Genomic DNA, 26804 nt, shown 5'->3' on the forward strand with positions numbered 1-26804 from the left:
AGCAAGACTGTCTCTAAAAAAATAATAATATAATAAAATAAAAAATAAAACAAAAAAGGAACTCATCCCCCCCATCAAAAAAAAACAAACAACAACAACAAAAAACTTAGTCCTTTTCTTGTTTTTTGAGACGGAGTCTTGTTCTGTCACCCAGGCTGGAATGCGATGGCACGATCTTGGCTCACTGCAACCTCTGCCTCCTGGGTTCAAGCAATTCTCCTGCCTCAGCCTCCCAAGTAGCTGAGATTACAGGTGTGGGCCACCATGACTGGCTAATTTTTGTATTTTTAGTAGAGATGGGGTTTCACTATGTTGGCCGGGCTGGTCTCCAACTCCTGACCTCCAGTGATCCACCTTTTTCGACCTCCCAGAGTGCTGGGATTACAGGTGTGAGCCATCATGCCTGGTCAACTTAGTCATTTTCTATGGCTCATTTCCTTGGTCAAGATAAAAGTTATTATTATATCTTAAGTAATAAATGTAAAGTTTATATAAAATAATAAGCTATAGATATGTCTTTGCATTAAGAAAGTTAAAAACGGTCAGGTGCAGTGGCTCACACCTGTAATCCCAACATTTTGGGAGATAGAAGCAGGCAGATCACTTGAGGTCGGGAGTTTGAGACCAGCCTGGACAATATGGTGAAACTCCATCTCTACTAAAAATATAAAAATTTGCCCAATGTGGTGCTGCATGCTTGTATTCCCAGCTACTCAGGAAGCTGAGGCAGGAGAATCACTGTAACCCAGGAGGAAGAGGTTGAAGTGAGCTGAGATTATGCCACGGCACTCCATCCTGGGAGACAGAGCAAGACTCTGTCTCAAAAAAAGAAAAGAAAGTTAAAAATTGTTTGACTGGGCGCGGTGGCTCCCACCTGTAATCCCAGCACTTTGGGAGGCTGAGGCAGGCGGATCATGAATTCAGGAGATCAAGACCATCCTGGCTAACATGGTGAAACCCCGTCTCTACTAAAAAATACAAAAAATTAGCTGGGCATGATGGTAGGCGCCTGTAGTCCTAGCTACTTGGCAGGCTGAGGCAGGAGAATTGCTTGAACCCGGGAGGTGGAGGTTGCAGCAAGCCGAGATCACGCCACTGAACTCCAGCCTGGGCGACAGAGCAAGATTCCATCTCAAAAAAAAAAAAAAAAAAAAAAATTGTTAATCCTCAAACTTATCCTTATCAGATTTTACTTTATGTATTTTGAGGCTCAGTTATTAGGAGAATAAATGTTTATAATTTTTATGTTTTCTTAATGAATTGAAACCTTTTTTTATTATGAAATGACACTCTTTATCTCTGGTAACACTGTTTGCTCTTAAGTCTAATGTGTCTGATATTAATATAACCACTCCAGTTTTCTGTTGGTCAAGGTCAGCATGGTATATTTGTTATCACCCCTTGAGTTTTCATCCATTAAAATATATTTCCTTTTTTTTTTTTTTTTTTGAGACGGAGTCTCGCTCTGTCGCCCAGGCTGGAGTGCGGTGGCACTCACTGCAAGCTCCGCCTCCCGGGTTCATGCCATTCTCCTGCCTCGGCTTCCCGTGTAGCTGGGACTACAGGCGCCCGCCATCATGCCTGGCTAATTTTTGTATTTTTAGTAGAGACGGGGTTTCACTGTGTTAGCCAGGATGGTCTTGATCTCCTGACCTCATGATCTGCCCGTCTCGGCCTCCCAAAGTGCTGGGATTACAGGCGTGAGCCACCGCGCCCGTCCTTAAAATATATTTCTTGTAGGCAGTATATAGTTATGTTACGCATTTTAACCAATTCAACAACTTCTGACTTTTAGTTGGGGTATTTAAACCATTTATGAGACAATTTATATTACATTTAGGCAATTTATATATCATTAACATTGATATGATTAGGTTTAAATCTACCATCTTGCTATTTGTTTTTTATTTGTCTTATCTGGTTTTTGTTCTCTTTGTTCTCTTTTCTGTCTTGTTTTAAACTGAGTATATTTTTATAACTTCATTTTATCTTCTTTGTTGGCTTATTTGCTATAAGTCTTTGTTGTATTACTTTGTTAACTACAGGGTTCATAATATACATATTTATCACCATCTATTTTGGAAAAATTTTGGTAATTATCTCTTTAAATTATTTTTCTGTCTGCAAGTTTCTCTCCTTATGCAGGGACTTGAATTGTATGTATATTTGTCTTCTTTTTTTTTTTGAGATGCAGTCTCACTCTATTGCCCAGGCTGGAGTGCAATGGCGTGATCTTGGCTCACTGCAACCTTTACCTCCCAGGTTCAAGTGATTCTCCTGCCTCAGTCTCCCAAGTAGCTGGGATTACAGACACGCACCACAACACCCGGCTAATTTTTGTATTTTTAGTAGAGACGGGGTTTCACCATGTTGGCAAGGCTAGTCTTAAACTCCTGACCTTGTGATCCGCCCACCTTGGCCTCCCAAAGTGTTGGGATTACAGGCGTGAGCCACCGTGCCTGGCCTATATTTGTCTCCTTATAAGCTGTTCCACAGCTAACTGATATTCTGTTCTTTTTTTTCAGTAGTTTTTCTCTCTGTAGTTCATTATGGATTTTTTTTTTTTTTACTATGTCTTCAAGTTCACCAACCTTTCTTCTGACACTAATCCCATCCAATGTATTCTTTTCATCTCAGGCATTGTGGTTTTAATGTCTGGAAGTTCTTTGTTTTTAATATCTCCAGTGTTGCCAGTTAACATATTTAATATTTTATTTTTGCTTCTTGAACATATTAACTACTAATATAACTGTTTTAGTGTTCTTATCTACTAATTCTATTATTTGTGTCATTTCTTGGTCTGTTTAAATTGAATGATTTTCTCTTTCCTTGTTATGGATCATACTTTCTTGCTTCCTTGCATGCCTGGTAATCTTTTGGGGGATGTTATACATTATGAATTTTACCTTGTTTGGTTCTTGATACTTTTGTATTCCTGTAAATATTACTGAACTTGCTTTCGGGATGCAGTTAAGTTACTTTAAAACAGGTTGGCTAAAATGAAGTTTTAGGTCTTCCTTCTAGCTTTATTGGGAAGAAATGAAGCAGTGTTTGGTCTAAGGTTAACTTTCCCCCCTATTGAGCCAAGACCATTCTTTGTACTCTTCCCCAACGCCCCATGAATTATGAGGTTTTCTACTTTGGCTGTTGGGAAAGGGTGTTTTCCTGGATCTCTGTGATCTATGGACACTGTTTCCTTTGATTCTTCTGGATAGTTCTTTTCTCCGGCCATGGGTAGCTTTCTCACATGCATGTACAAATCAATCCTCAACTGAATACTTTAGGGGACCCTCTGAAGATCTCTGGAACTTTCTCTCTTTCTCTCTCTGTGGGTTTGTGGTTTTCTCCCATCCCTGCATTGCAGCCTGAAAATTTTCTCCAGGCAGTAAGCTGGGGCAATTGTAGGATTTACCTCAGGTGCTTCCCATCTCTCAGCAATTCCTTTGTTGCCTGATGCCTTATTCTGATTTTCTTGTTATATATTTTATTTTTACATGTTAAAACTTTGGATGATATAGTTATTATTATTGCTTTCAATAGCCAATTTTGTTTTATTTTTATCTATTAATTTAACCTCCCTAGAGCTGTTCATTCTTTTTTCCACTTTCATATTCTATCTGGGATCATTTTCCTTCAATCCAGGAACATCCTCTGGTTTTTTCTTATATTTTATTTGCCTGATAAAGTTTTAAAACTTTGTTCTTGACTTTGAAAAATATTTTTCCTGAGTATAAAGTACAAGTTTGGCAGTTTTTTCTTTCAGCACTTTAAAGTTATCATTACATACAGTCTTGCACTTTGATGTTTTAATTATGATGTCAGCGGCATTTCTTGTGATTGTCTTTTTTTCTCTAGCAGCTTTAAAGGTTTTTTTTTTAATATTTGGTTTAATAAGTTTGACTTTTATGTACCTACATGTCATTTCCATTGTATTTATCCTATTTGGGACTTGCTAAGCTTCTTGGAAAATTATCATACATTTTTCCCAAATGATTACTTCTTTCTTATTCTGTCTTTCTTCTCTTCCTGGAACTTCATATATTTCACATTTCTTACTGTGTGAGGTTCATTTTACCTTTTTCCTTTTTGAGGTTCAATTTGGATAATTTCATTAAGTTCATTTGTCTTGACATATGTTGTTTTCTGTCTACTGTTAAAATCCTCAAGTAAGTTCTTTACTTTTTAGTCAACTTATGAATTAACTAAATTTTATTTAAGTTTGCCTTTATTAAGCTTTTAAGTTTGGTTTCCTAGAATTCTGGGTTGCTTCTTTTTTAAAAAATCCTCATCAAGATACATACAATAAGCTGTACCCATTTAGAGTGCACACTTTGACAAATTTTTACAGCTGTAGGCTCCTGTGAAATCACTACCACATTCAAGATACAGAATATATCCATTACCCCAAAATATTTCCCATGCCCCCTTGGCAGTTCATTTCTCGTTCTGATCCTGGCCCCAGCCAATCACTGATTTGCTGGACTCACTATAAATTAGTTTGCATTTTCTAGAATTTATATAAATGAAACCACACAGTATGTATTCTTTCTGTCTTGTTTCTATCAGCCAGCATGATGATTCTGAGGTTCATCCATGTTATTACCTATGTCAGTAGTTCATTTCTTTTTATTACCTATGTCCGTAGTTCATCCAAAGTGTTACTTTGTATGGATATACTATTACTTGTTTATCCATTTTCCATTTGATAGACACATGGGCTGTTTTACATTTTTGGCTGCTGTGAATAAGGCTGCTATGAATATTTGCATTTAACACTTTGTGTGAACACATATTTTTTATTTCTATAGGTTGAATGCTTAGAACTAGAATGGCTGGTCATATGGTAGGTGTATGTTTAACTTTATAAGAAACTGCCAGTTTTTTGAACTACTTTACATTCACACCTTGAGTATAAGCTCCAATTGTTCCACATCTTCACTAACATTTGGTATTATCAGTCTTTTTAATTGTAGCCATCCTAATGTAGTGCTGTCTCATTGTGGTTTTAATATGTGTTTTCCTAAAGACTAACCATGTTGAAAACCTTTCCATCTCCTTACTGGCCATTTACATATCTGCTTTTATAAAATGTATGTTCAAATATTTTGTCCATTAAAGAAATTGAATTATTATTATTGAGCTTTGGGAGATTTTAAAAATACATTTTGTGTATCAGTTGTCAGGTATTTGTAGTGTGAATATTTTCTACGATTCTGTGACTTTTCATTTTTTAATGATGCCTTTAAAGAGCAAAAGTTTTGAATTTTGATAAAATCCAACTTTATCATTCATGCTTTGTGTCTTAAATATTTGCTTAACCTCAAGATCACAAAATTTTTCTCTTATGTTTTATTCTAGAACTTTTATATCTTTTAGATTTAGGTCTATGACCTGTCTTAATTTTTGTATATTGTGTGAAGTGAATTGGCTGACTGACTTACCATACATTGCCTAAAATCACTTATTTTACAATTTTTCAAAATATATGTATTTATCAGTAGTCTCCATTTTAAGTCAAGAGGCATTCTTTTGTTTATAGAATATACATTTGGTTTTGCCTATGTAAAGTGGTATAATCTTATGGTAAAATGGGGCAAGTATCTGCACGCTTAGAATTTTGGGGAGCCAAAGAGCCTTTTTTCCTACTTTTACTTTTATCATTATTTCTTTAAGTTTACTGGGATACACTTGTTAACATTTACAGTCATTATTACTACTTTAACAACAAGCAGGCTCAGAAATATTAAGATTTTATTCAGTTATAAACACAAACCTATTTATGTTAATACTAGACTTGAGCTCAGATTTCCAAATGCCGAATTCCTCACTTTAGTTTAAGTGAAATGGAAAAAAGGTGCAAAGTGTTTCTAAAAGGTGTAGGTCAGATGAGTACAGTTTAAATATTAACTTTCTCTTCTATTCATAAATAGATAGTTATATGCATGGGTATCATTATCATATTTATTATTCATTGAGACAACATCTATTAAACATGAGAAAGCCCTACTGTATGACTTTCATTCTGCAAAGAGTCCAGGTAGAATAACCATAGTGTGTTAACTCCTACTTGAAACGGTCTATTTTCAAATAGTCTGACTTGATGAGTTTTCTATATTTTTTCTTTGGGAGATCATTCCACAGTTTAATTTCAAGGTAATCTCACTTATCACCTTAGCTAATTTACATTTTTTCATTTGTGTTGTAAGAAAATGAATGCATCTTTGCAGTTTCATCTGTCAAAAGCTTCTAAATGGCTGTCACTCAATCACATTAATCATTCCGTAGCCAGTCTTTCTGTGGTTATCCTTTTAGTTACTTGGTAGCTTTCCCCTCTCTCTCTGAGAAATTTCTCTGATTAGTTGTTATCTGACATATGGATTACTTATAACATATAATGAAATTCAAACTTCTTTTTAACATAATACAGAAAAATATAGTGGTGATTAGGTCATTTTCTTATTCAAGGCCTTCAGGAACTATCCACACCTTCCAAATAAAATTCAAGCTTCTTTGTTTAGCATTCAGGCTAATCATCCCAGTTAGAAGTTGATACAATTTGAATATTTGTCCCCGCCAAATCTCATGTCGAATTGTAATCCCCATGTTGCATGTAGGTAGGGCCTGGCAGCGAGCATTTGGATCATGGGGGTGGATCCCTCATAACTTGGTGCTATCTTCCTGATAGTGAATGAGTTCTTGTGAGATCTGGCTGTTTAAGTGTGTGGCACCTTCCTCCACCCACTCTCTCTCTTGCTCCTACTTTCACTATGTGATGAACCTACTCTTGCTTTGTCTTCCACTATGAGTAAAAGCTCCCTGAGGCATCCCCAGAAGCTGGACAGATGCCAGCACCATGCTTGTACAGCTGCAGAACCATGAGCCAATTAAACCTCTTTTTAAAATAAATTACCCAGTCTCAGGTATTTCTTTATAGCAATGCAAGAATGGCCTAATAGATATATAAATTTCCTCCCCTTGAATTCCCATTACATTGTCTTCATGTCTCAAACATGACATTAAACATATGCTATGGTTTGGATATTTGTCCCTTCCAAACCTCATGTTGAAATATGATCCGCAATGTTGGAGATGAGGCTTAATGGCAGGTGTTTTGGTCATGGGAGCGAAACCCATGAATAGATATATGATCTCCCTAGGTAGGGAGTGCTCACTCTATTAATTCCTCAGAGCTGGCTGTTAAACAGAGGCTGGCATCTCCCTTACCTGTCTTTTGTTTCCTCTATCACCAAGTGATCTCTGCACAGTTGGCTCCCCTTTGCCTTGGCCTTTTGCCATGAGTGGAAGCAGCCTGAGGCCCTCATCAGATGCAGATACCTAGTCTTGAACCTTCCAGCCATTCTTAATTGTGAACCAAATAAATATGTTGTCTTTATAAATTACTCAAGTCTCTCAGGTAGTCCTTTGCAGTGCACAAACACATAATTTATGTGGATTCAAGTCTAAGTAAAACTTAAAGAGAATACTTTAAATTGAAATAGTTCAGTTTTAACTACCAGTCCTGTATCATTCAGGTTCAATCAGAGAAGCAGGACCTGTAAGAGTGATAGAAAATATAAAATTTATTATGAGCACTAGCCCTTACATAGCTGTAGGAGCTGATTAAGTCATCTCTGTCTGGTGTTGGCCTCTGTGTCTGGTGTAGGGCCTAAAGCCAGCAAGGCTAATAGGAAGAAAAGATGGTCATGAAATGGGGAAGAATAAGGAAAGATTGGAACTGGTGAGAACAATCTGGAACCCACAAGTGAAACCGCCTTTGCAAAAATTATGACAGTGAGAAAAATCTGACATAGTAAAATTATGGCAGTAAAAGAAATCTGTCCTAATTAACTACATCTTGCTTCTAACCTCCAAGCTGCCCTTGTTCGTTCCTGGGCATAGGCTGAACTAACTAACGTGGGAGGAATTTATAGTTTAACTTTGAAACAAAGATGGTAACAGTCCCTCCCTGAAACAAACTTCCTCCTTTCATGGGGACCAGATTGGCCTTTATAAAACCAACAAATTAGCCACAAGCTCAGAAACCATGGCCTAGGAGTCATGCAGCCAGAGGCCACAAGATTGCTAACCTCCCCAATTGCCCCTATAGATAACATTACTATTGTAAAACCTAAGATTGATGTCTGAGCGGATTTTTCTGACCCAACATTCTGATGGATTAGCTGGCACATCCCAGACTGAAAAACCGGCTCATCTGGTCTTGTGGCCTCCACCAGGAACTGACTCAGCACAAAAGGACAGCTTCAACTTCCTATGTTTTCATCCCTGACTCAAACTATCAGCATTTCCCATTCCCTAGCACCTTTCCCACCAAACTAAAAAACCCTAGCCTCTGAATTTTCAAGGAGGCTGATCTGAGTAATAATAAGACTCTAGTCTTCCATTTAGCCAGCTCTACCTGTATTAAACTCTTTCTCTATTGCAACTCCCCCATCTTGATAAATTGGTTTCATTCCAGTAGGCAAGAAGAACCCATTGGGCAGTTACACACAGGCAAACTAGATCCTGTGAGGACAAATTGCAGCCTACATCTGTATTTCCTTGCATCCAACCTCAGTAATGTGAGGGACTTACAGGATTAGGCAGTGCCTTTGGCAACACTGCTGCACATGTACCTGGTGTAAGATTGAGAGAAGCAGAATGAGGAGATCTGGCAGGAGTTGCAGAGCTGCAGGCCAGGCTGCTGGCCCATGTCTACATGGTGAGCCAGCAGATCAGTGCCCAGCCCTACGATGACCTTTAGGACTTCAGATCAAATGGCTGCTGCTTTACTTCTGCCTTCCAAATCTCACGCACATTCTCTTTTGACTAACCCTAACCTAGAATCATACAGGAAAGGGAATTCTGGAAAATGTAGTTCTATCTTAGCTAAGTCAACACTCTATGAAGCTACTGCAAGTCTGTTTCTGCATAAATCCTTGAGTAAGCAAGGGACAGAAGATATACATCTGCTATATTTTCAATCTGTCTCAGTTCATGAGTGCATATCATAGTGTTAGCATGGCACAATGTTGAGTACATCCAATTAATTCTATTTGGTTGAATTTTTAGAATAAGACTGCTTTCCTAAACTCTAGCCAACTGTTTCATTACATCTCTCCTGAAGAAAGTGATCTGCACCAGTGTGAGGGGAGAAAGATTGTTTGCACTGGGTCTATAAACTGAGAGATGGCATATGTGGGTCTCTGATATGGTCCCCTCCTAAGAAGGGATTTCTAGAGCAGTTTTCTCACATCCAATTTTCAATTTACACTTTGACTTTGAAACCCAAGCCTGATTTTAAAACCTCCTGCAATAAATATTTGTTAAAATGGTGAAAAATGAATTGTGAACTTCTTATCTGTAGGGATTTTCTGGTAAGTGTCTGTATTCCTTTTAGCAACTAGCAAAGTGCTTGGCACAAATTAAGTACTCCATATAGATGTGGGTTAAATTATTTATTGCAAATTTCTATTCTGGTGTTGTAAAATGAGTATTATGCTTTCTTTTTCAGTAGTTTTCCAAGTTGCCTTTAACATAAGCCACTTAATATTGTGTGTGCCTTGGGGCTTGGGTAAAAATGACTGCCCATTCAGTGTGGGTTTTGCAAGGCAAGTTGGAGCTTGCAGAAAAGTAAATGTACATTGAAATACTTGGGAAAATTTTGGCCCTGTTTGTTTCCTTCAGTGTTTGCATAAATTCCTACACTCTACCTGTACCTCTCTCTCTTCCTCTCTTTGATAAATTATCTTAAATATTATAAAGTAATTCATGCTCTTGTTAAACAGTAAATAAAGGAGAAAAGTGAATATAAAAGTTCTTGAAATGCCTCCTCCACCATACACAATTTTGCGTGATTCAAAATTCCACTGTTGATATTTTTGGTATGTATCTTTCCTCAAATATTCCATATGTTTACAAAAATATATACGAATATGTATGCATACTTATACGCTTACATTTGAAGGAAACAGGATTACATTACATAAAAATGCTATGCTGCTACTGGTTTTTACTTACGATATTTTGAAACTTTTTCAACATCAGCACATAAACGTGCAGTTTTAAGTAAACTCTTGAAATGTATTCCAATGTATGTAGTCACAATTTAACCAGTTCCCTATGATGGTCATCTTAGGCTGATTCTAAGAATTAACATTATAAACAATGTTGCATATACATATATCTTTGTATTTATCATGCAAATATAGCCAAGGAGTAAATTTGTAGCAGTGGAAGTACATGGTTTGCCTGAGTTTTGTTAGCAACTGAAAAGTATGTATTTTCAGGATATATAATATTTATAGCTCAGTAAAAGTTTCTAGTCAACACAGGGTTACGCGTATCTACACCGCCTCTTTTGTCAAGAGACCTTTGACAAAAGGAAAATAAGACCTTGGAAGAAAAGTCTTTGTCCTTATTCCTCTTAGAGCTTCCTTTAGCCATCTGCAATTCACTGATAATTAGCATCCACCACCATCTCCTGGAACTGAAGAAAGCTTTTCTAGAGATTAAAAGTATCACTATATTTAATTCAAAATCTAATGCATTGTAAAACAATTATTTTTATAATTCCATTATCTTAATATGGAACAATAATGCTGATATTGCCACTAAAAATTAGCTGGCATTATCTATTAAAATTAATCACATGCATTTCTCATGAGCCATGAATCTACCCCTATATACACATCAGAAATGAGTACATGTATCTGTCAAAAGTGTTCTGTGAGAATGTTTGCAGCAGCATTATTCCCAGTAGCCTCAAAGGGAAACAACACAAATGCCCTTCAACAGTGGAATGCATAAATTGTGCCATACTCATAAAAAGGAATAATACACAACAGTGTAAATGAAGAAATTATTACCATAGAAACTACGGATGAACCTCATGAACATAATGTGAATTTGAATAGAGCCAGACACAAAAGAATACATAATATATGATTCCAAAGAATCAACAGGAAAAATGAATCTGCAGTATGTGTTGGCTAATGACTGGAGGCGTAATGAGGTGCTGATCTGTGCACTGTGCTAGCATTCTATTTTTTGACTTGGATGGGTTTTGCATAGGTATCTTCAGCTTGTGATAATTATCAGCAGAGGGGAGAGTATGCACACAATTCTTCAGGATGAGATTGGTGACATGCAGAGAAAAGGGGGAAATGGCTGTAGTTAAAAAAAAGTCAATTTCCTCCTCCCCACTTCTCCAGCTCTCCATTTCCCAGGAAGAGAGCCCAGGGAAAAGCAAACCAAGAAACAAATTAGAGCTCAAACTCTCAAACAGATCTGGAGACTCAAATATCCATCTCTTTGGGCAAAAGGCATTCCTAGATTTGTCCAAGGTACAAAAACTACCACTCTAACCACGTTTCTTCGCTGCCTGGGGTCAGATAAGTAAAAACCAATTATTTATTTATTTTTAAGTTACTTCCAACCTCGCTGCCTCGAGCTTCCGAATCACCTAGGCAACCTGGAAGCTGCCCATCTAAGGGGGTGAGGTCGAATCCCAGCCTTGACGCCTTAGCAACCGAGCTAGTCTTTCTCGCGTCCCAGCAACGCGCCCCACCCTTTCCTGTCAGGCCTATTCTCCCTGGTGCCCCTCCCTTCCTCGAGGCTGCAGCTCACCCCTCACTGGGTCTCTCCCTGGTCCGGAGGGCGCGGGTCTGCACACTCTCACTCAGTGCCGGACAGCGGTTCCTGCCGCTCCTGCGGTGGGGGCTGCCCGAGAGCCAGGGCAGTGGGGAGGGACGGCGAGAAAGAATGTTTAAGTTTATTTAAGAAAGAGGAAAAAAGAGTCAACAGATTCAGGATTTTCGTCATTCTTATTTTTAAGTCACGTCCAAAGCTCCGTGGAGAAGGGGCTGGAGGGTGGGAAAATCATTTTTGTATACACTCCATATAAGAGAGAAGAGACCCATCGAAGATTCGGTACGGAGTCACCTGGAAATTGGAGATGTTGGATACGATCGCCCGTGCCCTGCAGGACCTGGGCAGGCAGGTGCTGCCCACTCTGCCCTCGCTGAGCCAGGAGGGTAAGCGTGTTGGGTAGTGGGGGGTGGCCCTGGAGATTGAACCTTCACCTGCCTGCAGGGGAAGCGGGGAGACCCACTTCCCTATTCCCTGGCTCAGGCCTGGCCTGCAAGTGGCTAAGTTGCCTTGACAACCAGCTGGTAATCACATCAGACCCACACTGGACGCCCAGAGACCCTTTTCTGGTTTTGATTAAACGAGGTGATGCACAGACAGCACAAAGTAAGTGATCAATAAAGGGACTAGCACAAAGTAAGTGCTCAATAAAGGTTAGGTAAAAACAAGCATTCCCACCCCACCCACTGGGATGGATCACAACCCTTTTGCCTATCTAGAGAAAAGAGGTGCAGGGACCCTAAATGGCTCCTTTTGAGAGTTCCTGCAAAGACGGTTGCTTTTGTTGCCCTTGACATCATGTGGTTGTATTAAGAAAATGAAATGATCATAAAAAGATACAGGGTAAGTACTTTGGAAGGGGACCTGGCACCTTCTCAGAGAAAACTCATTAGGCTTGGTTAGTAGCAAGACAAGATCTGTTTTTAGCATCATTTGTAGAAGAGTCACCCCAAAGTGAGGCTGAGATCTGTCTGCAAACCATAGGAGCACTTTGGAAGAAAGGTGCTGCAGGAATGCAAACTCTTATTATTATCAAACCACTATAACATAGAGATGTTGCTTAGGCTTTAACCAAATGACCGCAGGAAACAAATACGAACAGATACTTCTTTCTCTTCCCCTGCATCACTCCTATCTTTTCCTCTGAAAATCATCATGAAAGAAGCATTGAAGATAATGGTTTAATGAATTTAAAAACATTTCTTATATTTGTAAATTTATATATAGTCATTCAAGTAATTTTGAAACCTTGCTATATGCTGAGGACTAGTTAACTTATGGTGAACAAAAATCTTGGAATTTACTGTTTAGTGGGGAAGATACACATTAATCAAATAATCACACATATCAATGTAAATTTACCATTTGGGTAAATGCTACCAGGGAGGAGGTAAATGATACAGTAAGAAATTTTTTAAAAGATGATTTTTTAGAGCAGTTGCAGGTTCACAGTAAATTAAGAAGGAGGGACAATGTATTAGTTTATTCTTACACTGCTATGAAGATACTATCCCAGACTGGGTCATTATAAAGGAAAGAGGTTTAATTGACTCACAGCTCTGCATGGCTGGGAGCCCTCGGGAAACTTAAAATCATGGCAGAAGGGGAAGCAGCCATGTCTTACATGACGGCAGGAGAGAGACAGAGAGAAGCCCAGGGGACTAGGGGAAACCGCCATTTATAATACTCTCAGATCTTGTGAGAAATCCCTCACCATCATGAAAACAGCATGAGGAAAACTGCTCTCAGGATCCAATCACCTCCCACCAGGCCTCTCCCTCAACACCTAGGGATTACAATTCAAGATGAGATTTGGGTGGGGACACAAAGCCTAACCATATCAGACAGAGATGTCCCACATATTCTCTAACCTCACACTTGGATAGACTCTCCTATTGTCAACATCCCCCACCAGAGTGGTACTCGAGTTACAATTGAACTTTCATTGACACATCAAAATCACCCAAGGTTCATAGTTTACATTAGAGTTCTTTCTTGGTGTTGTACATTCTATGAGTTTGGACAAATGTAAAATGACATGTATTTGTCATTGCAGTCATATAGAGTATTTTCACTCCCCTTTATTCTGCCTATTCACCCCTACCCCCAATCCCAAACTCTGGAAACCACTGATCTTTCCACTGTCTTCATAGTTTTGCCAGTTCCAGAATGTAATATAGTCGGAATCATACAGTGTAAGCCTTTTCAGATTGGCTTCCTTCACTTAGCAATATGCATTTATGTTCCTCCGTGTCTTTTTGTGGCTTGATAGCTCATTTCTTTTAGTTCTGAATAATATTCCATTATCTAGATGTACCACAGGTTTTTTTTTTTGAATCTATTCACCCACTGAAAAATGTCTTGGTTGCTTCCAAGTTTTGGCAATGATGAATAAAGCTGCTTTAAAGATCTGTGTGCAGGTTTTAAAACATTGGATGTAAGTTTTCAATTCATTTGGGTAAATACACAGGGACATAACTGCTAGATTGTATGGTAAGAGGATGTTTAGTTTTGTGAGAAACTGCCAGACTGTCTTCCAAAGGGGCTATACCATGTTGCATTCCCAAGAGCAATGAGTGAGAATTCTTGTCGCTCCATGTTATTGTCAGCATTTGTTGTTGTATTTTAGATTTTGGTCATTCTAATAGATGTGTGCATTGGTATCTCATTGTTTTAATTTGCATTATCCTGATGATATATAATGGAGAGCACCTTTTAATATGCTTGTAATTTTTTGATGATACATATATAAAGGGCTTTGGCTCATTTTTAAATTGAGTTTTTCTTCTCTTAGTGTTGTTTTAAGAGTTATTTGTATATTTTGCATGACAGTGTCTTTTGCAAATATTTTTTTCCAGTCTGTGGCTTGTCTTCTTTCTCTTGACATTGTTTTTCACAGAGCAGAAGTTTTAAATTTTAATGAAGTCCATCTTATTACTTCTTGCTTGGATTATGCCTTTGGTGTTTCATCTAAAGTCTTTTCTATACCCAAGATCATCTAAGTTTTGTCCTATGTTATCTTCTAGGAGTTCTACGGTTTTGCACTTCATATTTAGGTCTATGATTCATCTTAAGTTAATTTTTGTGAAAGATGTAAGGTCTGTGTCTAGGTTCATTTATTTTTTTATTTTTTGCATGTGGATGTCCAGTTGTTCTAGCAATGTTTGTTTAAAAGACAATCTGCTCCATTGTATTGCTTTTGCTTCTTTGTCATAGATAAGTTGACTGTATTTATATGGGTCTATTCCTGGGCTCTCTTTTGTGTCCTATTAATCTATTTGTCTAGTGTTTTGTCAATAACACACTGTCTTGATGACTCGGCTTTATTGTAAATCTTGAAGTTGGGTAGTGACAGTCCTCTGACTTGTCCCATGTGTTATGTAGATGCATATTATTTAGTTCCCATGTATTTTGGGATTTTCCACTTATCTTTCTCTTATTCATTTCTACTTTAATCCCGTTGTAATCTGAGAACAGGCATTGTATGATTTATATCCTATTTGTTAAGGTGTGTTCTATGGCCCAGAACATGGTCTGTCTTGGTCAATGTTCCACGTGAGCTTGAGAAGAATGTGCATTCTACTGCTGTTGGATGAATTAGTCTGTAGATATCAACTATATCCATTTGACAGATGGTGCTGTTGAGTTCAACTATGCCTTTACTGATTTTCTGCCTGCTGGATCTGTTCATTTCTGATAGGTCAGTACTGAAGTCTTCAAGTATGATAATGGATTCATTTATCTCTTCTTGCAATTCTATTAGTTTTTGCCTCATGAATTTGACAACTATTTTTAGGTGTACACATATTAAAAATTCTTATGTCTTCTTGAAGAATTGACCCCCCTATTATTATGTAATGCTCTTTATTTCTGACAACTCTCCTTGATTTGAAGTCTGTTCTGTCTAAAATTAATATAGCCACTCCTGCTTTCTTTTGATTAGCATTACCATGCTATATTTCCTCCATCCATCTACTTTTAACCTATATGTTTTTAGATTTAGATTGGGTTTCTTTTAGACAACATATAGTTGGGTTTTGTTTTTTGGTCCACTCCAAAAATCTCTTTTAATTGGTACATTTAGCCTATGTTCAAAGTGATTACTGATATAGCTAGATTAATATCTATCATATTTGTTTTTGTTTTCTACTTTTTGCCCTGGTTTTTTGTATCTATCTTTATTTTCAACTGAGCATTTTATGACTCCATTTTCTCCTTTTTTAGCATATCAGTTATATTTTTTTTAAAAATTGCCTTAGATTACAATATATATTTACAATCAATTCAAGTCCACTTCCAAATAACACTGTACCACTTCACAGGTAGTGTGATTATTTTATAATAACAAAACCTTAATTCCTTCCTCCCATCCCTTGTATTATTGCTGTCATTCATTTCATTTCACTTATATATAAACATAAATACATATGATATATGCATAAGCATACATAATTGAATAATTATTGCTATTATTGGACAAACTGCTATCTATTAGGTCAGCTAAGAATAATAAACACAGGTGCAGTGGCTTATGCTTGTAATCCCAGCACTTTAGGAGGCCAAGGTGGTAGAATCACTTGAGTCCAGGAGTCCAGGAGTTCAGGATCAGCCTGGGCAATATAGTGAGACCTTGTCTACAAAAAATTAAAACAACAAAAAAAATAAGATGGACATGGTGGCACACGACTGTAGTCCCAGCTACTCAGGAGGTTGAGGTAGGAGGATTGCTTGAGAGCCCAGCAGGTGGAGGTTGCAGTGAGCCAAGATTGCACCATTGCACTCCAGGCTGGGCAACAGAGTGAGACCCTGTCTCAAAGAAAAAATAAGTTTTTATTTTACCCTTACTTATTCCTTCTTTGATGGTCTTCCTTTTCTTTTTTTTTTTCTTTTAAATGTAGATCCAAGTTTCTGACCTACATCATTTTCCTTTTTTCTAAGGAACATCTTTCAATATTTCTTGAAAAGCAGGTCTACTAGCAATTAATTCCATTAATTTTGTTTGTCTGAAAACAATTTCTCCTTTGCTTTTGAAAAATAATTTTACAGGAAATTTAGGTTGGTGTTTTCTTTTTATCAACACTTGAAATGTCTTACTGTACTCTCATTTTGCTTGGTTTCTGAGAAGTAGTTCAATATAATTCTTATCTTTGTATCTCTATAGATGAGGTGTTCCTTCCCCTCTCTCTGCCCAGCTTCTTTCAGGGTTTGTTTTTAGCTCTGATTTTCTGTACTTTGAAAATGATATTCCTAGGTGTCTTTTCAGGCATTAATCCAGCTTGGTGTTATTTGAGCTTCCTGGATCTGTGGTTTCACGTCTGACATTAGAGGGAAATTCTCAGTAATTGTTTCAAGTATTTCCTCTATTATTTCTCCCTCTTCTGGTATTCCCATTATGAGTACACACCTTCTGTAGTTGCCTCACAATCCTTGGATACTCTGGGGTTTTTTTTCCAGTCTTTGTTTGCTTTCCTTTTGAAGTTTCCTTGTCACATTTTCAAGCTCAGAGATTCTTTATTAAGTCATATCCAGTCCACTAGTAAGCCTTTCAAAGGCATTTTTCACTGCTGTTACAGTGTTTTTAGTTGCTAGCATTTATTTTTGGTTCTTTCTTAGGATTTCAATCTCTCTGCTTATGTTGCCCATCTGTTCTTGCATGCCGTATACTATATCCATTAGAGCCCTTAGCATATTAACCATAGTTGTTTTAAATTGCCAGTGTGATCGTTCCAACATCCCTGCCATGTCTGGCTCTGATGGTTGCTCTGTCTCTTCATATTGTGTGTTTTGCCTTTTAGTATGCCTTATAATTTTTTCTTGATAGCTGGAAGTGATGTACTGGGTAAAAGTAACTTCTATAAATAGGCCTTTAGTGATGTAGGGGTAGAGTGTGTGGGGGCGGGAAAGCAGTCTATAGTCCTATGATCAGGTCTCAGTCTTTTAGTGAGCCTGTGCCTCTGGACTGTGAACTTTACAAATGTTTCTCAGATTTTTCCTTTCTCCTTAGGTGGGACAGAATGGCTAAAGTGGACTGGAGTTGGTCATTTCCCTTCTCCCAGGTCAGTTAGGCTCGGATAATATCCCAGCAGGTTAGGCTTCGGTGAACTAGTTTCTTCTGAGGGCAGGTCATTAAGAACAACAGAGTGCTCTGGCACATTTAAAAACGGTATTTTTTTTCTTCCCCCCACCAGAAGCACAAGGAGATTTTTCTCTCATATTTACCTGGATATTTGGCTGTGGGAATCTGGTTGAGTTCTGGGAAGTAAACCTTCCCCTATGTGGGAACACTCCCTCCATGACTGGGTCCCCCTGGAGGTTTTAACTCTTGGTGTTGTCCACACTAAGCCTCCAGAAATTTGTCAATTACACTTTGGGTTTTCTTACCCAGCATTGGTTCTTGATGCTGTTTCTGCATGTGTGTCTGTTTCAGGAAGCCATTCCTCCTGGTATTTGCATTTCTGTCTCTCCAGTTTTTAGGGGCAGCAGTCTGCCCTGTGTCCTCCCTCATCTTACGGATCCAAGAAGAGTTGTTGATTTTTCAGTCCGGTCAACTTTTAGTTTTAGGATGGAGTGGTGACTTCCTTACATACAGCACCAAGAAATGGAAGTCAAATGAGAACTTTTAATAGAGAGTAAGGATGGAGGTGTGTGCCAAGAATGACTAAAGAAGGGATAATTTGAGCTGAGTTGTGAAGAACGAGTTGGAATTAAGTAGATGAAATGGATCAGAGAGGTAGAGAGTGGAAGTGAGGTGAAAATGATTTTGGCAAAGGGAATGACAGGGGCAAAAACTTATGGTGAGAGTATGATGTAATGGAGCAACTGAAAGACGGTGGATTGGCTGCTCTGTAGATTTGGGGAGGGAGTGTATTCTAAAGTAGGCTAGAGAGAAAGGAAGGGGTCAAGTAATGCAGGGCCATGTAAGTCATATTAAGGATGTTGACCTTTATGTTAAGCCTGATGGGAAGCCATTAAGTGTTCTGAGCTGGAGGTCAAGGAGAAGTTGAATGATGCGATCAGTTTATATTTGGAAAAGATCACTCCAGTTGCCAGGTGGGGAATGAATAGTAGGGTCAAGAATACCTATAGCAATAGTCTTGGTGAGAACAAATGGTAGCTTGGTCTAAAACTGGTAACAGTAGAAATAGAGAGGAATGCAATGAATGAAGGGCAACTTGGAGGTAAAATCTACAGATTATGGTGATGGACTGGATGTTAGGGGTGAGGGATAAGAGAAGTCTAAAGGATGACTTCTGAGTTCCTGGCTCATATAAATTAATAGATAGTAGTGCCATTCACTGAGACTGATATCCCGGATAAAAGACAAGATTTAAGGGAAGAAAGATTGTGGTTTTGGGCAAGTTGAAGGGCCTTTGTGTGTTATCTAAGTAGGCAGTTGGATAAAGGTCCAGAATCTCAAAGAGGGGGTGGCAAGGAGTCTGGGTCTGTAAATAAACATTTGGGAATCATCCTGAGTTTGGCTGTGACTGCTGAAGTAGAGAGTATAGAGTGAAAAGAGAAGCAGCCTAGGAATATACCTTGAAAAACCCTACCATTTAATGGTTGGGTTGAGGAGCATAAGCCTGCAAGGGAGACTGAAGAAATGGCCAGAGAATTAGGAGAAAATCCAAATGAGAGTAGTAGTATAAAAGCCAAAAGGAGAAGTGCTTAAAGGCGGAGGGAGTGATCAATAGTGTCAGACATGGCTGAGGGCTCAGAATTAAATATGTTTATTGAATGTATTGACAAAGAGACCATCGGTGACTTCAGCAAGGGCTTTACTGGTAGAAAACAGAAGTCAAAGTCAAACTACTGTTTATTAACTTTCACAAATGATCTATTGCAACAAGGATGAAGATAAACTTAAAACTCAGCAAAACACAGAAATTAACTTTCATCAGTGTATATATTCATCATTGCATATTCCTGCTGCTCCTGTATCTTTTAGCAAAGTTTAATATTATGTAATTATAGTGCTTAGAAGGCCCTGTCATCATTTTACAGATGTGAACTGGGTAAAACTTGAGTCCATGGAGGCAGGAAGGCTGTGGGCCTTCCATGCAGCACACTGTTCTTTCCATTGCATTATGCTCTGGGAATATGTTTCTTTGTTCAAATCATCCTTTACTATTCTGCTATACTATTCCATATATCAGTATTTTAATTTTAGAAGATAAGTTTTATAACAACAGGAAACATATCTGTTTTTTTTGACATTAATATCTTATTCAAGCATATAGTATTGTATAATTTACAGAACAGACATGTAGTTCTTTTTTTTTTTGTAATGATCATATACAAGATACAGTATTCCTGTTACTTGGCACTGTGTTTAAGCATATGGTTTTGAGTGCATGGAATGGTAAGAATTTGAAGCCAAATGAAGGTTGAACTGAATATAGAGTATATGTCTAGGGATTAGTTCTTTATAAGAGTGATTCTTGGCATTTCAGTGTTTGATTGAAATAAGTAAGAACCCTGGCCTCCCTTAAAATATGAAAGTAGTATATCCTTCAATTTGCTTTTAGACTTGATATTTTCATTTTGAGATTTAATGATATCCTCTCTGACTCTTTGGGATGTCAGAAAAAGTCAAATTTAGAAATTACAGTCTGTAAGCTTTCCAAGTCTATTCCAATTGGATTGCAGGGGCCTAAAGCTTCCTAAGGCAAATGATATGCATAGTTTCCTTTCTCTTCAGTGAGAAATAGCAAATTTTAGTTTAGACTAATTAGTTCTGCTCTTATATAATGTTGTCTATTATGCTTTATGGAATAAAACAATACAGTGGGCTTGAATATATCATCCAAATGAAGAAAGACAAAATCCTCAAATTTTCAATTAAACTCAGCTAAGTCTTTTCACTGGGGTTTGGTTGCAAACTATACACTTTCTTCTGGCTCTAATGAAATAATTTCATCTTCAGAGTAGTTGTTTTCCTAACATATGAGCTTTTAGAGGTGAAAGACTTTTAGAGTCATACATTTAACAATTTTGACTTAATAACTTTGAAAGTTCTCCATGTACATCTGGATACTGAGATTTTTGCATTCGTGAATTAATGAAATGTCTGGTCATGATGAAAATTTTAATTCAGTATACAGTTAGGACTGGTTATTAGTCTTAGCAGCCTGTAGTAGAATTCTATGGGCTGTGGGGGTGGGGAGGAGTGGGGAACAAGGTAGGATGGGCAGAGTAGGGGAAATGCCTGATTATAGAACGTGATTAATGAGGGGCAGAATCTTGGCCCTTGTGCTCATTGTAGCCTGCAGCCCTAATTTTATTAATGGGTGAGTTTCTATCACCAAATTTGTTCCCAGATATTCATAAAAGTCATTGCTACTTCTCATCCATTAAACCTGCCCCTTCCCTGGCCTATTAATAAAAATATTTATAACTCTGATATACCAGAATTAAAAGATTGCACTCTCCGTGCTTTAGTTAGTGGTTTACATTGTTAGAAAAAAATATAAACCAAATAAACCAATAAAACAAGCAGTTTCCAAAGTAGAAAAAGGATTGGGCTTTTGTCACCAACTGCATCTATGTCCCCAAATGACAAGTTGGTTAATGTCACTGTTCTTGATTTTTTATTTTGAGATTTAAAACTTAACACTCTTGAGTTGCAAAGAGTTCTTAACTGGAAAGTATCTTTGATAAACACATGATTAGGTTTGGAAGGGTGATGTTAATACAGATATAATTTTCTAGGCTTTGAAATATTAGTCATACCTACAGTATAGGTTCATATCATACATTAACACTTTAGTTATTGGCAACTACCTATTTTTCTACCACAGTTTTTTGAAACACAACTCAGAGCAAGAAGATAAACTTTGAAAGCTTCCCTCCAATCAGTCAAAATTGGTAGTGCAAAATGTATGCATTAATTCAAAGTAAAGCTCCTTGTCCTACTCAAAAGTGTGTTTTTAAAAATTATTTTAGGCTGGGCATGGTGGCTCATGCCTGTAATGCCAGCACTTTGGGAGGCCGAGGAGTGTGGATCACCTGAGGTCAAGAGTTGCAGACCAGCCTGGCCGACGTGGCGAAACCCCATCTCTACTAAAAATACAATTAGCAAGGCATGGTGGCTGGCGCCTGTAATCCCAGCTACTCAGGAGGCTGAGGCAGGAGACTCGTTTGAACCCGGGAGGCGGAGGTTGCAGTGAGCCGAGATCACGCCACTGTACTCCACCCTGGGCATCAGTGATACCCTGTCTCAAAAAAAAAAAAATTATTTTAGACATATTATTAGTATTTGTTATTTCCAGAACACAGTAGATATGAAGCAATGAATTACGACTGGTCCAGGAGCCCACAGAGTACTAGTAGCACAAGTGACAGCTGGTAGCTTAGCAGTGAAAATGAAAATAAAAGCAGATTTGAGGATTTAGCAAAATAGAAGTGTAGGAAAAGTTAATGTACACAAAACAGCCTTTCATGCCTTAGTGGCCTTTTGCCTTATTTGTGTGTTATGGAATGGTGTGAGAATGAACGTTCTTATTAATCAGATGGCACAGAGTAGACACCCGATAAATGGTTGCTGAATGGGTCTTTAAGAAAAGGCTGGGTTATACTTGATTAACTCTCTTTATAGAATAAAGAAAAGGGTGTGACAGAGTTCCCTTTGCTGTAGAAAGATTTTCTTTAAAAATTTATTATTATTATTATTTTAAATCACATCTTCCAAACTTAAGGGAGTAAGCCTTAGCTACAAAGAAAATTAACTTTTGGGAATAGCATTGTTTTTTCTTAATTCTAAATTAATCAGGAATTAGTGTCATTTGCTTCCACATTTCATATGTACATTTTTATTTATTAGCACTAAGGTATTACCACATGGGTGGTCATATAAATTAAATAATTTCTCGTTACTTTTGAATTTCAGAAGTCTCTATTATCTGGGGGAATGTATCAGAATTTGTGGGACGGCAGTTAACCCTGCATAAGGTAAGATTTATTAATTTATTAATAAATTAAATTTATTTATTAATTTTAATGTAGGNAAAAAAAAAAATTATTTTAGACATATTATTAGTATTTGTTATTTCCAGAACACAGTAGATATGAAGCAATGAATTACGACTGGTCCAGGAGCCCACAGAGTACTAGTAGCACAAGTGACAGCTGGTAGCTTAGCAGTGAAAAATGAAAATAAAAAGCAGATTTGAGGATTTAGCAAAAATAGAAGTGTAGGAAAAGTTAATGTACACAAAACAGCCTTTCATGCCTTAGTGGCCTTTTGCCTTATTTGTGTGTTATGGAATGGTGTGAGAATGAACGTTCTTATTAATCAGATGGCACAGAGTAGACACCCGATAAATGGTTGCTGAATGGGTCTTTAAGAAAAGGCTGGGTTATACTTGATTAACTCTCTTTATAGAATAAAGAAAAGGGTGTGACAGAGTTCCCTTTGCTGTAGAAAGATTTTCTTTAAAAATTTATTATTATTATTATTTTAAATCACATCTTCCAAACTTAAGGGAGTAAGCCTTAGCTACAAAGAAAATTAACTTTTGGGAATAGCATTGTTTTTTCTTAATTCTAAATTAATCAGGAATTAGTGTCATTTGCTTCCACATTTCATATGTACATTTTATTTATTAGCACTAAGGTATTACCACATGGGTGGTCATATAAATTAAATAATTTCTCGTTACTTTTGAATTTCAGAAGTCTCTATTATCTGGGGAATGTATCAGAATTTGTGGGACGGCAGTTAACCCTGCATAAGGTAAGATTTATTAATTTATTAATAAATTAAATTTATTTATTAATTTTAATGTAGGCATCTAAAGGATCTTTCCTCCATAGTCTTGTATAATGTTGCTGGGAGCAGGGCAGTAGACTTTAGAGCCATCCCGTTTAACTTCCAGTCCTGTGATTTTATGATGCTCATGCTTTGGACTTGTGGGTAATAGATGTAACAAACATGAATTTTATTTTTAGGTAATGAATTTGTAAGTTCTGCTCTTCTAGTGTTACAGAGTGTAGTGCTGATCAGCCTGGGTGTGTGTAAGGAAACTAGATGAGTTCTGTTTGTCTGTGATCTGATAGTTCCTGGCATAGCTGTAGAAGGATATAACGCTTCTTGTCTTGCCTCCTTGCAGGGAATGGATTTTAATTGAAATAGAAGACTTGCCAAAATGAGAAACTTTGCCCAGGGCTGGACCATTCCCTCCTGTTAAGTCTTGGCTTTAGATGCCATAAAACTGCATGGAGATTTGGGGATGAACTTGGGGGAAGCTGGGAAGTTGTGGAACTTTTATACCCCATTCAGAGGTCCTACTGTGAGAGCCCGTGGGCAGAATTCATACCTCAAATTTATTTTGTTTGGCTTGAGAATTTGAATTTGTTATCAGCACTTAAACTTGGGAGAAATTATATAATGTTTTGGATTTTTTCCCTCCCTTTCATTGAAAAATCAGCAGATCTAACAATACTAGTCTTCCATTACTACGTGGTGACACATTTGGAGCTCAAGATGTGCTCTTCCCTTTAGATGGGGTGTGCAGTCCATAGCCATCACATTCCCTGGCTGGCTACTTTCACTGTCTTGCTTTCTTTTTTGGCTCCTATTGGCATTTGAGTTTGTAGTCCTTGATATATGATATCTCCAGGGAAACAGAAACCCAGTATGAGAGCTAAAAACATTTGCTTCTACCCATCAGCCAGGATCACTACATTGCAGCATATGATTTGGACGCTGGGTTGTCTAAGTGGCAGACATAAAATCTAAAAGTAGGAACGAGAAAGCAGAGATTCTCATGCCCTCTTAAATTCCTCTAATGGCAGATGATTAAAATTTAAAATGTCACACAATTTAGGACGGAAGTAATCTTGGTTAAAGATTAAAAGATGCTATGACATTCACACAAATTTTCTTAGCCTTTTGACGATACAGAGATGAGCGATCTGATGTCTGTAAATCATCATGGACCAATATATTATATTTTATACTAAGCTTATTTGAAAACTTAGAATTATAAAATGCTATCACTCTGAAGAGTCCTAGAGATCACTGAATTTTTAAGGCCTAAGCTTACTTCTCTTCATGTTTTTTGGATAATAATATTAAGGATTATTTTTTCTTCACTCCTTCAATGAATTCTGTTTTGTTTTTTTTGTTTTTTTCCTTTCAGGGGGTTCAGATTCCAGGATTTGGAACTTTCACTTTCATGAGACAAAAACTTGAGGTGGGCAACAACAAGTTTATCTTAATCCAGAGGCCTGTGTTTATTATGGCGGAGAAGCTAGTGCAGATCCATGGACTCAAACAAAACAAAGTATATACTCCTGGTAAATAATTCTGATACATAGGATTTTCCCAGAAGGTTACTGTCCTGGGGATAAAAAAAAAAAAAAAAAATGAAAGGGCAAAGCATAGCCAGTGCTGCTGTCTTACCTTCTGATTTGAGGAACTCACTTTTCATAAGGTGGTTTTGGCACAGGGAAGGGTCAAAGTGGAAAAATAATAGTCTTCCTGAAGGCTATTTTAAACCCCAGTAACCTAAGAGGTAGGAGTGAAAAAACCTGATGTAACATAACAGAAAATTTATGTAAAAGTCACACCACAGAGCTGTAAGCCCTTTATTTCAGATCCTAAGAGATTAAAAGTGGTTATAAAGAAGAGAAAGTTAATTAGGATCTCTGGTTGGGAGAACTACAGTCAGTATCAGCTGTCAAAAAGATACCTGTCTTTCTATCATACGTATAATCCAAATCATTAAAATTTGAAAGTTAGAAGTTGAATAATTCCATAAAGACTTAATGCATACCTTACATACCTTTCTCACACCCTAAAGCCAACCTACCTCCCTCCTTCCTTTCCTCCTTCCCTCCCTCCCTCCCTCCCTCCTTTCCTTCCTTCCTTCCTTCCTTAAATATTGATTGAGAGCCAACTATGTGTCAGACCTTGTTCCAGGTGCTTGAGACATAGTGGTAAACAAAACAGGCATAATCCCTGCCACAGACTGCTTCCATCCAGCTTTAGTGTGTGGGCTTCCTAACACCTCCTTTGGTTACTTAGCAGCCTTTGGGTGCATACTTTCTGATTCCTGGCTGTGTTCCTTTTGACCTTCCTGACTGTCCCTGCCCCCTGCATCAGACTCACACCTGGATAAATGGAGACAGTCTATCTCCGATGGCAACAGGCAAAAAGGCTGTAACTGTCCTCTAAGTTAATGTTCCTAAAAGTTAATTTTCAGAGTCACTTGAGTTAACTTTCTACTTTCAAAAGAATGATATATTAGAAAAACAAATGCCAACAAACCATACTTAGAATTTCTTAGGTATATATTCAGTATAGTGGGCTTGATGAACTTTTCAGCTATTTTTACCTAGAGTTTTTTTTTCTTTTCTTTTTTTCCCCTTTCATGGAAACAAAAGAAATACCTAGAGTTTTATGTCAGAAGAAATATATCCTATTTCATCAAAACCTATCTAAGAAAATGAAAATAAAGCTAACATTTTGCAAAACATCTGTGCCTTAGAATTAAAGCTCATTTTCCATCTTGGATCTTGTACTGTAGTCCAAAAAAGTAGTTTAGATCTAAAATTGTATTTTTTACTGGGTGAGGCAATTTCAGAATTAGACATATATGACTGAATTCGTTCAAAAGAATAATTCTAGGCCGGGCATGGTGGCACATGCAATGGTGGCACATGCCTGTAATCCCAGAATTTTGGAGGCTAAGGTGGGAGAATCACTTGAGGCCAGAAGTTCAAGACCAGCCTTGGCAACATAGCAAGATCCTGCCTCTACAAAAAATTATTTCAAAGAACTTAGGCAGGCGTGATGGTTGACACCAGCAGTCTCAACTACTTGGCAGGCTGAGGCAAGAGGATCACTTTAGCCCAGGAGTTAGTTGGAGGCTGCAAAATAATAATAATAATAATAATAATAATAATAATAATAAGAGAAATAAGGAAATAAATAAAAATTTAAAACCCCCAAAGAAAAATTTCTGTCTACGTTTAGCTTTGTGGTTATGATTCTTCATCATTAATTAACTAGGTAACTGTATTTGTTCTCACACTGTTATAAATAACTACCTAAGACTGGGTAATTTATGAAGAAAAGAGGCTTAATTGGCCGGGCGCGGTGGCTCAAGCCTGTAATCCCAGCACTTTGGGAGGCCGAGACGGGCGGATCACGAGGT

General features: G+C 37.6%; 1 protein-coding gene and 1 long non-coding RNA gene across 5 annotated transcripts in view; one reads left to right on the top strand and one right to left on the bottom strand.

Moving 5' to 3' along the window:
- LOC108514572 (uncharacterized) overlaps positions 1 to 26804 on the bottom strand; it is an 84368-nt gene that overhangs the window by 13158 nt on the left and 44406 nt on the right. Inside the window, exon 3 of one of the 3 annotated variants that reach the window (XR_001881248.1) lies at positions 25049 to 25153. The exons of the other annotated variants lie outside the window; for them this stretch is intronic. This is a non-coding gene — a long non-coding RNA (uncharacterized LOC108514572). The remainder of the gene's footprint in view (positions 1 to 25048; positions 25154 to 26804) is intronic. 3 annotated transcript variants of the gene reach the window in all.
- CCDC81 (coiled-coil domain containing 81) overlaps positions 11522 to 26804 on the top strand; it is a 50182-nt gene continuing 34899 nt past the window's right edge. Inside the window, exons 1-3 of one of the 2 annotated variants that reach the window (XM_017850855.1) lie at positions 11522 to 12032; positions 22532 to 22593; positions 24786 to 24942. In XM_017850855.1, the coding sequence (XP_017706344.1) occupies positions 11954 to 12032; positions 22532 to 22593; positions 24786 to 24942 (298 nt within the window). In that variant the 5' untranslated portion in view covers positions 11522 to 11953. Of the gene's footprint in view, positions 12033 to 22531; positions 22594 to 23321; positions 23378 to 24785; positions 24943 to 26804 lie in introns of those variants that run through there. The other variant, XM_017850856.1, reaches the window with a different exon arrangement.

Source organism: Rhinopithecus bieti, unplaced genomic scaffold, assembly GCF_001698545.2.
Source record: "Rhinopithecus bieti isolate Rb0 unplaced genomic scaffold, ASM169854v2 scaffold_30846, whole genome shotgun sequence".
Classification (NCBI taxonomy): domain Eukaryota; kingdom Metazoa; phylum Chordata; class Mammalia; order Primates; family Cercopithecidae; genus Rhinopithecus; species Rhinopithecus bieti.